At 38.4% G+C, this 15,796-nt stretch overlaps 1 protein-coding gene across 1 annotated transcript in view; it reads left to right on the top strand.

Moving 5' to 3' along the window:
- Positions 1-15,796, top strand: part of MACROD2 (mono-ADP ribosylhydrolase 2) — an 890,479-nt gene that overhangs the window by 840,419 nt on the left and 34,264 nt on the right. The window contains 3 exon segments of the mRNA XM_069850139.1: positions 6,966-7,043; positions 7,663-7,734; positions 8,355-8,453. Coding sequence (XP_069706240.1) covers positions 6,966-7,043; positions 7,663-7,734; positions 8,355-8,453 — 249 coding nt within the window.

Raw genomic sequence — 15,796 nt, 5'->3', positions numbered from 1 at the left:
GCTACCTTGAAATTCTAGTATTTCTGTCTTACCTGGGTCATCTTTATCAGTTTTTTTTAAAGGAAAAAGGGTAGGATAGGCACACAAATGTTTTGTGATAAGTGCGTGGAACAGCACAGGAATCAAGTTTGGAGAGGCTCCAATTAAAATGAAAGCCTACTGTGAAATTACAAATCTCATATTAATGTGAAAGTATAGCTCTTCTGCTGTTCGCAATAGGAAAGACATTGTCCAGAAAAAAAAACCAACTTGACATGGGCCCAGTTTGCATGTGGTCTTTGAATGGACTGAATATTTTGAGTGCTCTGCCTGTCCTCATGAGGAAAAAAAAAAAAAAGAGCAGAACAGTCACATTCCAAGAATATCAAGATGTTTGATGGTATGCTGTGGAGGTATCCTCTTACTCCAGTCTAAGCCAAATTTCTATTTCCACTGTGTGGAAATACTGCAAGAAAATGTTGCAATTTTACCCTTGAAAACTTGCATGCATAACTATTAGCTCTTGGAGAGGAGAGCTGACATCTCTAGGCATCACCTTCATAGAGCTTCATTACTGTGCATATGGAAGTAGATCCTTTATACACAGCATATTTCAAGTTAGAGATGTTTCTCTTTATGAAGTGTAAGGGCAGAACAAAGTGATTGAAGTTATTAATGTTTATGCAGCAGATAAAACAAGTAACAGACGGGCTGCACTAAGTCTGGTATGCCTGTCCATACAAGGTTACATTGGGACTACAAACTCATTTTGAATGGACCCATGTTGTACATAGTTGTGGATTGGTTTGAACCTGTGATTATTTTTTTTAAAAAGAGTATGTGGGTGTGCGCATATGTGTGTGTGAGAGAAGAGGATTCTGCACCTTCATCTCAGTCATCTGTCCTACTAATTAATATTTAACTTGCTTGAATGATCGGGCTTTCTGGTAGAAAAATGAAAAAAGGAACTAGATTTAGTACAGGTGGAGACTGACCTCCCTATTATGCAATCATAGCAAAGTTTCCATGCACAATAGGCTGATTTTAATTCATTAGGACTTAATAAGAACTGAATTTTCATTTGAAGGTCAACTAAATTAAATTGTATGCTAATTAATTTTAAAAATAAAGTAATGATTAAGTATTTCCAGGTGTTCACCAATGTCTGTGCTCCTGTGGGAGTGCCATTTAAAGCAAGGCACTATTTTTCTACATTCTCTGAGATGGAGTCGGATTCAGTCAGCTGGAGGGCTTATGTGTCAGAAACAGAATTAGGTATATGTCTTGGCTACGGGTTGGCCCTAAAAATTCACTTGGTGCAACCCAAAAGCCTGTAACTGTCCTGCCTGTAAAACATAATGGATATAAAATTCATGTTTGGCCACCTGTAGTTCTCACCATGGAAAAATCTTGATGTCCTAAAGACATAAATGATGAGGGGATAAACTGAAAGATACAGCATTTCAAATGCAGGGGAGCTGTGCAAATCGGTGTAAATTAGACATTGACAAGTGGGTGAAAGAGATTGACTGAAAGGCCAATACGTTCAAAAAAGAGGTGTTTAAAATCAGCTCTTAAGTATATATTAAGACATCTAAATGAATGACCTGATTTTCAGAAGTGCTGAGAGCTCAGCAGCTACCAATGAAATGTTTTTACTTCACCCTTGGGCTATGATTAGACCTGGAAAAATTCAGCCTGAAAAATTTCAATTATGGGTAACAGAAAAAGAACCTTTTAAATGGAAGAGTTTCAACACTCCCAGCCGTAGCTGTGGCTCTGCAGGCCGGCTACAGGGGTAACATTTTCCCTCCCTTGGTTAGAAGGATATCTCTGAAAGCAAATTGGCTAATGCAAGCTAGATGATGTGGTTTGGATTTTTTTTAAAAACCAGGTATACAACAATCACAACACAACCAAGTGCCTGTTTTCCTAACACCTTCCATAATTGTTACTTTGAGCTGCACATAATGTAAGCTATTTACTTTTCCTTTTAGTCTGACCTATCTGTAGTATTGCACGTCCTGACTGGGTCCAGCACACAAACTATTCAAGAGGTATTAATATTTCTGCTCTGCCCTTCGCCAGTACAGGCAGCTGCAACAGCTAGCACTAATCTGCTTAGCTGGTTTATTTAGATCCTACTTATTTTTAAATATTAGCTGACCTGGAGCCATCCAGCTGTGCTCCTGTCAGTGCAATGCAAGTGCCTACTTCTTCTGTCTCCCCACCTCAAGCCTTACCTTCAGCTGTGCAGCACCTTCTCCTGGAAAAAGTCGAACGGAGACGGCCAGGTTTTTCTCAGCTTTTTCCCTTCCAGAGCCCTGTGCAACAGACCCTGCTCCTTAGAGCAGCAGCAGGATGCCCACAATTATCACACCAGCTGCCCCTGAAATTTCTCTTGTGGACAGAAGGTGAGGTTAGAGGAGATGCCCTTCTGTTAGCTCGAAGCACAAGAGGGTGGGAACATTATTTGGTGGACCCCACCTGTGTAGATGAACTGCCTGCTCTATTAAGCAAACACCTGCAAAAGAATCCCTGTAGGCTGTTGCACCTAAAAAGGTCTCTTTTACCAAACCATATAAACTTGGTCTCCAATAAATCTAATCTGTCATAAAGATAGATTAAAATAAAATCTTGGTGGATATAAAAATAACATTTTAAAGTCAAAGCTCAAGTATATCTCCCTAACTTCTCATAAATCACCATTTTATAGTACTTCATTTTAACATATTTTCATCGGTTTTATGAGGCAAAAGAATACCCTAATCATGTGGCAGCCTCTGTGCACACCGTTACCTGTAATTTTAGACGCCTGCTTGATTTCTTTCACTCTGGAAATATTCCAGTCATTTCTCACAGTGTTATGCTTAAAAAGTAAAATGCACTGAACCTGTTTCTTTCATAATGACCAGCTTTTTCCCTCTTTAGTCTTCCTACAGCTCCCTAAAACATGGTGATTTATCTATGCTGTATGCAGGACCCAGGTGTGTTCCACATTAGAAACGAGTCAGTAAATAAGCCATACAGAAAGTAGCTGGGGAAGTGAATTTTAAAAGATCATTAAAAACACTTAACATTCAGATCTTGCCATTTCTCCTCTTTCTTAACATCTGCAAGATTTTGTTGGAGCAGCGTTGCTTTGTGGAGTAAAAAAAAATATGAATGGCGCACAAAAGCTGGGGTTTTATGCAGTATTTAGACAAAACAGTGTCTGATTCTTGGCAGGAAGGGTAGGATTAATAGCTTACTGAGGGCTGCATGGTTTTCTTGGAGCTCAATTCAACATATAGTCGATATATTGGAACTGTGAATATGAATATACTTGGAGAGTGTTCTGATTGGCTTACCCAAAGTCCAGATATTTTCTTCATGAGTTGTTGAAGGTTAGGGCAAATTCCCAGGTTCGTTCAACTAGGCAGCCCTATGAGATGGTCAGAGGAGGAACGCAGAGCCAAGTGCTTCTGATATGAGTACTGTCACTGCAGCCACCAAGTAAAAGCAGGTTTGAAGGAACTGGGAGATATTCAAACTTCAATGAGCATTTCAATTCTTGATGTGCAGTAGATAAAAGTGGCCTATCTTTAGTTCATTTATGTCATTAAATGTCATGTTTGGTTCATTCATGTGTGATCAATGATGATGTTAGAAACCGTGCTTCGGCCTCCTGCCTGGAGGAATGTTAACCCTTATAGTCCCAATTTGTAGTTACCTAAGGTAAGTAGTGCCCAGTGTGTGTTATCGAAGTACTAAGCATACCATGTTGTGAAATAGTATTGTGACTTGGATTCTCTGGTACAACTTAACAACTAAGTAGCTATGTTAGGAGAAGACTAACACTGCTTTATGCCATTTAAAACATCCAAGTTAGTTCCCTAGCCAATTAGAAATGAACAAAGGCTTTAGGGATGGCCAGAGCTTTTGTAGACCCTGGAATCGTTTAGGACTATGACGCCGGCTTATGCCCATTTGCCTAAGGCTCTAGAGGGCTAAGCAATCACAGAGCTGAGCCAGAGGAATACTGCTACTCTACTGTAAACTTGCATGCAGAAAGCAGTATATCATCAGCATTTGTGAGGTTCCCACTGCTGCTTGCCAACTGAAATGGACATGGCACTCTTGCCTCATATCCAATTTAGAAACAGCTTTTATTGACCAGTGCATTTGGTCTTGCACTGTTACTCCTGCTTGGCTCAGATTTTCTTCATAAATCTGAGTTTATTCCTTTACTTTATTTTATTCTTGTTGATCCTAAAAGTAAATCTGTCTTTGGACCTTTTAGCTTGAATATTTGACCTGATATTTGCATTTGAAAAGAAGAAATCTTTGACATGGTCTTGACCTTAAAAGATTTTGAAACTCAGAATCTGCATACTAATCCAAAGTCTGATTGTTACTACTGAAACAAGAACAGTGGACTCTTCCAGGTAGGCAGTAACTCCTGTCCACGTTCCATTCCTATCAGAAACATGCTTCAGAAAAAAATAACTTATGCAAAGTTATCATTGTATATTGCCTAGGATAATATGGAATTGTATGAAATTCAATTTCTTTCTTGAACCTTGGAACAATTAGAAAACTGTTTATGATCACAAAGAAACTGTAACATATAATTATAATCCTGCAAGAATAAAACATGCAGACCCAGCTGTGGGAATGTGTGAAGTTGTGCCAAATAGCTTAGGTGGTCTCTAGCCATAGTGCATAAAGCTGATGCTCAGCGCAGCTGCAGAGTCAGACTTCCTGCTGTGCCGAAGGGTGGGACTGGCTTCAACTACCCATACACTCTGTGCCAAATGCAGTTTGCCATAAGCTATGCAGTGCTCCACACAAACAGCAGCATGATGGGGCACATACATCAGCCAAGCACAAGACCCCTTAAACTCCATTTGTTATTATTGACCAAAATGCGTAATTGTTCCTCTGATGCTGGAGATTGATTTTTGCATGAAATTGGAGTCATTCCTCATTCTGGGAGAAAAGGTGGCACCTGTGAACTGAGATTAAAGGCACAAGTCTGGGAGTATGAAGCGGACTGCGATAGGTGCAGGATAAGATAGCTCTACAGGTCTGCTGGGATAGAGTTCCGTGCATCTCTCCCACCCACAGCAGGAAATATCACACCTTATCAAAGCTTTTGGCTGCTTGAAGAGCTGTGCATGGTACTTAGAGCAGAGGATGTGTGATTCCAGTTTTTTCAGTAAAGTTCCTTTTACAAACATGCAACTAAATGGTACAGGAAAAGGTTATATTAGTTTAAGCTATAGGGCTACAAGTGGTACAAGACTTGGTCTGTTTGATATCCTGAAAGCTTTGTCAAAACCTTCAGAAAGCCAGAATTTCACTCAATGAGTGTAAAGTTTGCATGAAAAAATCCCTACAGATTCTTAATGTCATTCCCATTTATAGCAAGAAGTCCTTCCATTTGCTTTTTGATTAGAATTGGAATTTGATGAAATTCTAATTTATTTTTGTTCTGATTCAGGCTGATAGGGTAATCCCTTGTATCTCGTAGCAGGATGTGGCATCCTAGTATGAAAGTACAACGCAGTGGTCCAGCTGGTAGCAGTGAGTACAGGTTTAAGCCCACAATAGGGTGAAAAAAAGTGCAGCAAGGGCAAATTTTAGCAAATTATACATCAGTGAGATATTCTGCTTTCAAACCTGGATTTATAAACTTATTGTCATGCCACAAAAGAAGTAAGAAGCTGTGCAGGTAATTAAATATTTGCCTTGGGGGATTATTTGCAGTTAATTAAAGCCACACACTTTCAGTGCATACCTTTTCTACAGATTATTAAATTTGGATCAGATGTTAGCAATGCAGCTTTCTCACTTATCCATCAGAGTTTATTCTCGGCAAGTTTAAGGGACAGAGTTTTACAGGAGCATTCTTTGCTATATCCTAAGATTTGCTCTGCTATATTGTAGAAAGGCGCCTTCCAAAAGAAGAGCCATAACAAGACTGTCATAGAGTAATTTATTATCATGCACCGTAGATCTTTTGGCACTGTTACTTAAGTTTTCCATCTAGCAGCATTTTAGAAAGTGTTTCACTCTGGAACACAAATAGTGATTATCCGTTACTGTTGTTATGACCTCAAGTGTGCTTACCCTTGTAGTTTGCAGAAATGTTCAGTTAGATCAGCAGTGTTTTTTAACGAGGCTCAAAGAGAGCTCTTTATCCAGTGCAAGCTGTGCCTTATGTGGATGAGCAGAGCTAAAATGGGTGGCTCTACTGCTGTGATTTCCTGACTGCGATGAAATGATGCATTTCTCCATCCCCATGTAAAAACTAAGGAGCGGCTGTTGTCAGAAAATGTTCTGTTGACAGAACAAAATAATGTCCTGTGTTTATGACGGCTGCAGATAGCACAGCAATTGGACTTTTGTCATCTAATTTACACCTTACTGTGTCGGTGGTTCAAAGTATGGCTTTTTGGCAGTTCATTTTGACCACCTACCCCAAAAGGAAAAGCAGTTTTGGCCACAATAATGACCTTGGTATTTCTGTCATCAAGTGAAATGAGCCTAGGATTTGCACTGGGATTTACAGCATTTAATGTTGTCAAGCTTGTGGAAATCCAACCATTAAAAGTTTAGTTCTAAATAGATAAGAAATCACTTTATTTATCAAGTAGGTGGTTTGTGCTGCTTCTCATAGCTTTGTGCACTCTATTTGTTAGAAACAAAGTTCTCCATAGTGCTTCTGATCATTCTTACGTATCCTTCCTTGTTTAAGTTTTGTACTGCAGGCAAAATCTGCTCAGTAACTGTACAGGTTCTGAAATCAATCTGAATAATTGAAACCCACGAGTATACTTTTGTAGTACATAATACTGTGGTTAAACAGAGAATCTGTCAGCGTATCAGGATGCCAAATATGAAGTTAGCACCTAAGGGCTACCTCTGTCTGAAATAACTGCCAGATTTTTTCAGCATGAAACCCGCTGCAGGATTTGTTTCTTTGTTTGCTGTTTCCTCAGACTCCCTGAAAGATTCCAAAGGCACACAGGAGAGTGACCCAGTGCATCCTGTGGGATGTGAACAAGATCAAGCAGAAGGTAAAGTTTTGTATTGAAATTCGTTAAGACAAAGATAATGAACCAGTTGGGAACTTTAGTTCCTCCAGTTTCAGCATCCAGTGGTTTTAATCTTGGCCACTGCTGCCTTAAGAAAATGTCATCATCTAGTAGAGGTTGTGTACCAACCAGTTCTGGTTCAGTAATCTCTGGTAATGCTGGAAAAGACAAGCGTCTCTAAATATGTGGGTTTAACCATATTTATCTCAGGTGCATAGCACTGTTATTACTGTCCTTTTCTTTGTTGTTGTTCTAAAATCCTGTGGCGTGATGCTATTACTTCTGTTGAGCTGTCAAGTATAAGCCCTTTGCAGCAGCTCCAGTGAGAAACAGTGTGTCAAGGCTGAGCTACAAAAGAACAACAAAAAAAGTGATGTAGAGTTAGTTTAATTAACAGCCACTTACATACTTTATGCTTAGAGTTTAAGTGATTTTTTTCATTTATAAAATAAGTCCAACATTGTTCATTTAATAGATAAAAAAACCACTGTACTTACTTGGCTGAGAAGTACCATGTTAGGTTTGTGTCCTGGTTTTGCTGAAATTTTGTTGAACACCAGCCGTCATGCTGATGTCATTTTCGATTTGTGGTATTTAGCAGGACAACAGGATGTTTCTGCAGAGGAGATGAAAACTGCGGCAGATTCCCAAAGCTCCTGCATGGAAATAGAAGGTACTGCACATGCCTTGAAAGCAAAGAGCAAGATTAACAGGCAAAACCACTAGTTATTGCTCAGAAGTTATCCGTAGTGTTTAAGTTCCCTTTGTTTCTCCACACCTACTGAGCACAATATGTGGAGCCAGATCTTTTTATGGTAACTCTAAATTCAGCCCTGACCAGGGGAGTATCTATGGATTCTCAGTCATAAAACCTGAGTTTTTAATGACCACAACTGTTAAAGAAAGAAGTGAACGTTGCATTTCTTATTCCTGATAAGCATTTTAGCCTTGTACATTCAGAGCACTGAATGCTCTGTCCCCAGACCAGCAAAACACTTGAATATGTGTGTCTCTGGGCTTGTGATGAGGTCTGGTGAAGGCCCATGGCTAGGCACGTGGGGGTTTTGTGCTAAATCCCAGAAAGCTGAGCGTCTTTGAGGATCAAGGCCTTGCTCTCAACTAACCACCCCTTGGATTTCCCTGAGATGGCTTTTGTATCTATACTCTTGGGGAAAGGGATCCTTTTCCCTGGCAGTGTTTTTAATGGTAATCTCTCTAGTGCATGTTAATCCTTTTACGTCCGTTCTGAAAAGCTTTACTTTTCATCTCCTTTTTTTTTTCAAATTTATTCAGAGCCATTGCTGAACCAAGAAGACACGACTGAAGTTGAGATACCTTTGATTCATGATGCAGAGGAAAAAGAAGAAGGAGGAAAAGAAGAAGAAGAAGGAGGTGAGACTACCTATAAAACAGATTGAGACAGAGAATGCTGCTGGGCTCATTTTCTCCTTCTCTATTTTGAGGATACATGGGAAGAGCACATTAAAGTGTTCTTTTTTTTTTAACTAAGAAAAACCCTTTTTTACCTATCCTTGAGTGTTGTTTTGATATATTGGACTTGGATTTACATAAGAAAATAAGTGCAAAAAAGTGCACACTCAGATTCTAAAGTGATGTTAAAATAAAATACTCCTCTCATTGTTGGTTTTCTGCGTTAACCTGCATAAGGCTGATTAAACAAGCAATATATATATCTATTTAAGTACCTTCTTGATCATGTTCACTGGAAGCATTGAGACTATTTACAATAAATGAGTATGATAATTATTTGTGAGGTCATTAATAGAGATTTAGCTAGTAATTAACTAAAACGAGTAATTCCAATAAAAACCCCAATATTTGGAGCATGAACAGTCTTGCTGAAGCAGTAATTTTTTTCTGGGAGTAAAGTATTTAAATCCTTAGGAATGGTTTTGCAAAGAGTTGTAGAAGTTTAATTTTAAGTGTTGAACACTTCTAGGAACCGTACATTCAGCTCACCATTTGTTACAGGTACACGGTTATATAAAAAATAAACATTATGTAAATAATTTTCATATAGTAAAGTAGCTGCGAGTTAATAATTATATAGTCATTTGTAGAGCACAGGGATGAATTTCACAGTTTCAAATTAAAACACAGACATGATTTTTATTGAAAATTCAGGTCAATACTAACTGTGTTCTCCTAATTATGAAGTCCTTTTCCCAGACACATTGACACCAACTTAATTGCAAACCTGTGTTAGCAATATTGACACTTTTCTTCACTGCAAACCCAGGTTAATAGAACCTCTTTGTTTATGTACAGCTAAACAACACTTCCTATCCTTTTTTTTTTTTTCTGATTGCCTGTCTACATTGAGGTTAATCACATCTCTTTATTATCGGTCATGTTAATGGTATTGGGTTTTTGCTTTATTAGTTATGGTGAAAGTAGAATTGATAAAGTCCTTACTTCAAATCTTCAAATCCAGGTAAATGGTATCATGCTACCTCAGTTGCAAATGCAGGTTATATAATACCAGCTCACTCTGATTGCAAATACCAAAGTTGTTAAGTTAATTTCCTCCTAATAGAAATTATTTACATTTTATTTTATGCCTCATCAAAAGCAAGTTGGACAAAATGTACTTTCATTATTTGTACATTTCCTTTTCTTTAATACTTCAGTGTCCCCTGCAGCTAGTGACTGTCATTTAGTTCTCAGCGGAGAGACTATATTTCACCATCTGTTCTACCTACTATTAAAATAGATAACATTAAGAAGGAAAAGAAGGTAATGTCAGCAAAGGGTTGTTGTTGGCACTTTCTCCTGACCCTGATTTAAAATGTTCAAGTACTAAGTAAGTAAAAGAGTCTAAATTTTGGAACATGTTCCTACCTGAGGGGAGTTCTTCTTATACTGTCTTTCAGTCAGGGAAAATAAATGAGTGCTTTTTCAGAGTTTTGAGAAGGAAAGAAAATCAGGGCTTTCCCTTGCTTTGTTTCATTCTTATGGGTATAACAACAAGTAGGGAATCTTCAGCGCTCATCTTGCTCAGTGCTTTCAGTTCTGGTGGGCATATACTCTCCACATGAGTTTTGAGAGTTTACCACTAAGCAAGGTGGATCCAGACAAAGAGAGGTTAAAAGAAGAAAATCGGCTGAAGTTCAGTCTGATAAAATGAGAAATATTCCCCAAAATGAGACTCTTCTTAATGGGAAGATATTACCTGGCATAAAACAGAGATTTATTATTTAACAGTATTTTGTGTAACCCAAGTGCTACCTCATAAATTAATTCAGGTAAATAATTTTCTAGCAGCATCCATGGTACCTTTGACACACAATAAAATGGCATATTCTTGTCTAAGAACACGTGGGAAAAAAAACTAATGTGGGACTTCCACTGAAAAGAAATACATGGATCTTAAATGGTTTTGAGCTGCGTTAGATCTATGTGCATTGCCAAACATAGCGGCTACTAAACTGCAAGCTACTTGGTCTTTCTGTTCTACATCTGATACTTCTTTAGTGTTACAAAGCTCATCCTGGAGAAAAAAGTAGCGCATAGCTGCCTCTCTTTCCCTCTCTCACCCAGAGTCATGAGATTAATGGGAGTCATCTGTGACCTGTGCTGTCCCCAGCACCAGAGCTGTGGAAGCCACTAAATGACCAATAAAGATTAAAGCCCCTTTTCTGACCTAAAGCTACGTTTCTGCTTAGTTTACTGATTGTGGCTTTGAAGCATGCTAGGAATTTTTTCAGTGATCTGGTTTTCCATAGAAAAATGTTTCTTGCTGGTTTCAAGATGTGTCTCAGTTTTTGCAAACTTCTAGCAAATTGTAGGTAAAACTTCTGATCTAATTGTTCCAGTTTTACTAACAGTTCATCTATGTGTTTTGGGGGAATTTTACGGGTTGCACGGTCCTTTCTGTATAGTTATTTTGGCTTCACAGCTCCTGGGTCACAGAATCGTGTGTATTACCAAGGAATCATGGATCCTGGCACTCTCAAAGTTCTGGGGTGCCAGGAGCCCAGAGGAATGAAGAATCAAAGTCTTGGCAATCTTGCTACTGTTTCCCATTGCCAGCAGTAAGAAACAAGCCAGGTTACCCTGAAGAGTTCAACAATGTAAGGCAGTGTATGTTTCATAAAAATCTGATGTTGCCTTTTCCAAAATCAGTAATAAAATATAACATGTGCCAGTTTATTCCCTTTTTTCCTACTGTAACTTAGTTATATATTACTAGGGAGCAACTGAAGAAGAAAGACAAATTAAGATGCCTTTTTACTTTTTTTCAAGCTGCTATAATGCACTCATTCTAGTTCATAAGCAAATAATGAAAATCTGTGTTTCTTATAAGATTTGGGAATATTCTCAAATCCCTTTATTAAAAAACAGAATAAGTGGGGATCGCTGACCTATTTGCTGAGTAGGTAAGTGTAAACACTTTTAATAGGCCTTTCGGCAGCCCCTTTATGTGTACACACGGAAATAGTCCTGCCATGTTGTAATGACCATGCATTCAGCATTTGCTTTTAATCAGCTCAGTTTTTCCACAACATAATCTGCAGCACACAGAATTGAAACTCATGTTTATTTGTGTGAATATGTAGCCATTTCCTCCCCCAAGCCTGTTCTCCCCTGCATCTTCTTATTTTCCACTTCTTTATATGTCCTTTCATCAAGACATTAGATATGATGATTTGCCTCACTGATCATCTCTGCAAATTGCTTAACTCTTTGGAGGATAGGATTTCTGTTAGAGGACTGGAATATGAACAGAAGTAGCTGTTATTTCTCTTTTGGTTCTTTTCTGTATTTGGGTTAAAATGTTTTGTCTTATTGAGCTGTTTGGGACATGGTTCAGGCTTGACCTGGGATGTTTCTCCACACAGAAAACAACTTTAGAGTGATTGGGTAGCATCCTCTCTGGCAAAGGAGACATTTATTTTCCATCGGGCAAGGCAGAAATGCAGGAGCAGGTTATTGCTGAAACACAGTCAAGTTGTAAAATGCCATAGTTAATGCCTGCAAAAGGATGTTAAAGTGTCCAGGGCTTTAGCTTGAGAGCATGACACAGCCCTTCCAATTACTGTTTCTATGCAGTTCCATCTTAGACTGTTTGTATGCCCTGTTTAGGAAACTGTATTGACCATCATTTTTTCATATGAACCATGAAGTGTTAAGGCAGGCTTTCAAATGGTCTGAGGGACATTTAATTTTTTAAAATAATTTACAGTATACATGTTTTCTTTTTATGATAGTCTTCTGGTCAATGCCTGTTTACTCTAAGTATGAATTCTGCCTAATTTCTGAGCTTTGCTCAACAGTCCTTGTTACAGAAAAAGCTGTGTAACTCTGTGGCTATCATTTTGTCTGTTCTTCACTTAAACAGCAGGATTTTCAGGTCATTTACCCATCTGTCCTTTAGCAAGAGAGATAATTTTATGGCATAGTCTTGGAGAGAATTAAATATTCCAAAATCTGGAGCAAAAGAGCTCTCAATTTTTTACAGTTTCAGTCTCAGGCATTTATAGGATTTTATATGCTTTGGTACAGTCAAAATAATGGCTTTTCTTTGATATGACATTGTGGTTATAGGAAATGAAATACTTCTTGAGAAAAATCTTTTTGGATAAATATGACATCTTTATTCTTCAGTCACGGCCACTATAACTACCTTTTATTTCTTAACCAAACTTCTTTTCAGCTTCAAGTGTAGGTGAATGAGGATGAGACATTTTTGGTGGAAAACGAAAGAAAGATATTTTAAATTCTTCCTTGTGTATATTTTACAAGATATTTTCTTTTAGTTTGGAAAGAAAAGTATACATAGCTATTTCTCAGTGTTATGGCTTCTGAAGAACTACTGCAAAAGGTCCTGCTTCTTTTATTAAGTTGCCCAACTAAGTAAGGAATAAATATCCCAAATCAGATACAGATGATATTTTGGGGGCTGTTACAGAATAGTCTGTCCCTAAATTTTAAATATGTCACTAAAATCTGCTTCTGACAGGTATTGATATTTGGCAAAGAAAAAAAAAAAGGTGTACCTTTGGACCTTTTACAGAAATGCTGGAAGTGCTGTGGAATCAGAAAATTGCAAATTGGTACTTAAACTTGCATGTATAAAGCTAAGCTATGCAGAGAAGTGGACTATTGCAAAGCAAGTAGCTAGAAGTAGTTGGGCATTCACTGTGATAAGAATATCAGTGGAAAGCCAGAAAAGTGCGTTTTTCCAGAGAATACCTTTAGGTTTTAAGAAGCCTCACTTTACATGCCTTTATTTTCTCAAGAACTTCATTAAACTCAAGCGAACTTTGCAGTTGCACTGTCAGCCACATGAGGAGCTTACATTCTGCTTGCTGTCCTGCTGTGATCAATCTGTGATGGTCCCAAGGGCAGTTTGGTTTATATGTCCCAGTGCAAAGTGCTTTGCTCTTCTGAGGGCACCATAGCTGTGGCAGAAAAGGATATCCAGGTAATTTCTGCACCTTGTGGAGGTAGCAAAGGTCATAACTGCAGGCAGGGAAAAGAAATCTTTTAACCTAGAAAAGATTACATTTGAAAGGGGAGAGGATAGGTTTTCCCAAGTTTACAAATAATATGTTGAATTTCATGAACAAACTTAAAGCATCCTGATAGGTATGGGATCGGGATAGCTTTGTTAAACACTGAAGACAGGTGAGGCTGACTAGCCTGTGGGTGGCTCTGTGTAAACATGCTCTGTACTCCACTTGGATGTTGCATCTTGCAGAAAAAGAGAGGGATTTTTGGTCCCAGTGTCGTGATTATATTTGTGGTGGCTTTGTCAGTTCTGAACTTGGAGGTCTCCAGGCTCTTCTGTCAGCAAAGTGTAGTTGCTATGAGCAGTCACCTCACTGATGGCAAAGGATCATCAGGATTACTTAGGAGAAGGAGTATCACTTCTGTGGACCAGCTTTGCTGATCCATGTCCCATTGCGGGCTATCATGACCAATGGTGTGCACCAGCAGGACAATGGAGGTGATGGGGCTCATTCATTTTCTCAGCATGGGCCAGTGCAGAAGTCATACCACATCAGGCAGCACATGCTGCCCAAACCGTTGTTCCTCCCCTGCTCTGAGAGACGTGGCAAATGGGATACAGACCCCCTGCAGGCCTTCCCTGAGGGTACTGCCTGGTCTCTGCTGAGCAGCACTGTGCATTGGTAAGGCAGGGTGGTTATTATCCTATCAGTAGTCCGCCCCATATATTGATTTCAGTCTCCTGGCGGGAAAAAAGTTGTATTTTTTTCCTGCCACAGAAGGAATCTGTTTCTTTTCATTACTCTCCATATATCAGATCCTAGCCTGAATGTATGTAAAGAATAGGTGGAGCAAGGTCAGTTTTAAGTTTTAATTATTTTTCATCTCTTTCAATGACAAATGATATATTTTGTCTGTGTGCTTTTCTAATAAAAAGTAGCAAGCATAAGAATTTTTTCAGCTTAAACATTTTGCTTGCTGTCACAGTCACTTTATGTTATCAGGCTTGATGGTAGGGTACAAGACAAAAAGCCAAAAGGAAAGAGAAAAAGAAACAAGAAAAGGGAATACTTTAACAATGATAGTGTTTAAGTTTTATTGTGTGTGTTTGATTGCTTTCTTCATCTTGTTTTCAGTAAGAAGAATAGAAATTGGAGATTTTTATTTCATTTAAAAATATCATCTCTTTGTTCTTGCTAAAAATGTTGACAATGCAGCCTTTGTTTATTTTAATTAACTCATGTTACAGTACTGAATTGAAACACGCTGAGCATTAAATCCAGTAAAATATTTTTTAGAACTCTTTTCTGTATCCAGAACAGAAAAAGAAATAATAATAAAAAATAATCCTCTGAGAAGCTGGAGGAGAAACTGGATATTTTTAATGGAATATTTTGAAGTTCTATTTCCATTTTTATTTTCCATGATGGGAATGCCAAAAAATAGAAAGTCATGAAATCCTACTGAAAAGCAGATGCTATAAAGTCACTGTGAGTCTTCATATGTTTATAATAGTATTACATGATGTACGTTTTGTACATGTGAGCTACAAGGCTTAAAGTACTTTAAGATACTGACAGTGCCCTTTTAGCATATGAAAACTGTAAAGATAATGGAATCCATATTTCAGGAGGTAGTGTCCAAGTCTGCTAGGCTTTGGTATTTGCCCAAATGTCCAGAGAGGCAGCAGTGCTTTAAGTGAGCAAAACATGTGTCTCTTTCAAATCATCTCAAATAGCACCCAAGGAACAAGTGAAAGGAATCTGGAGAGAGACTGCCATCTTAGAAAATTCTTCCCATAACATATTGAAAAATTAGGGCTCACCGGCCAAGGACTGCACTATTACAGATGGCATCGTAGTTAGCAGTGTATCTGGAAATCAGCTTTAGCACCTCCAGAGAAATGGCACTGTTTTTAAATATACTATACAGCTACAGAGGCGTCTGTTTGAACAGTGAGCTTTAACTCCTGTTTGCAACAGTAAGAACTTTGGTCTTAAATTAGAATAAGTCCGGGAGACTGATGGAGCGTGGAGAGCTACACAAGGAAAGAATTCGATCCCTCATGGACAAATTTTATGTTCTTGTGTCCTGTTTGCTGCAAAAGGAGGCTTCATTTTGTTACACGCTGATTAATTTTGGAATCTTACCTCCTTTAATAGAGTTTGTTTATGATGGAATATGCACAGATCCAACTGAGCTGGCTCTGAGAATTGGAAATTCTGTGCTCCCTCTTGCTTTATGTTAGATGTACCACGCTT

Source organism: Phaenicophaeus curvirostris, chromosome 2 (assembly GCF_032191515.1).
Source record: "Phaenicophaeus curvirostris isolate KB17595 chromosome 2, BPBGC_Pcur_1.0, whole genome shotgun sequence".
Classification (NCBI taxonomy): Eukaryota; Metazoa; Chordata; class Aves; order Cuculiformes; family Cuculidae; genus Phaenicophaeus; species Phaenicophaeus curvirostris.
Note: the sequence above shows the minus strand (reverse complement) of the source record. Positions and strands in the feature narration are given on the sequence as shown.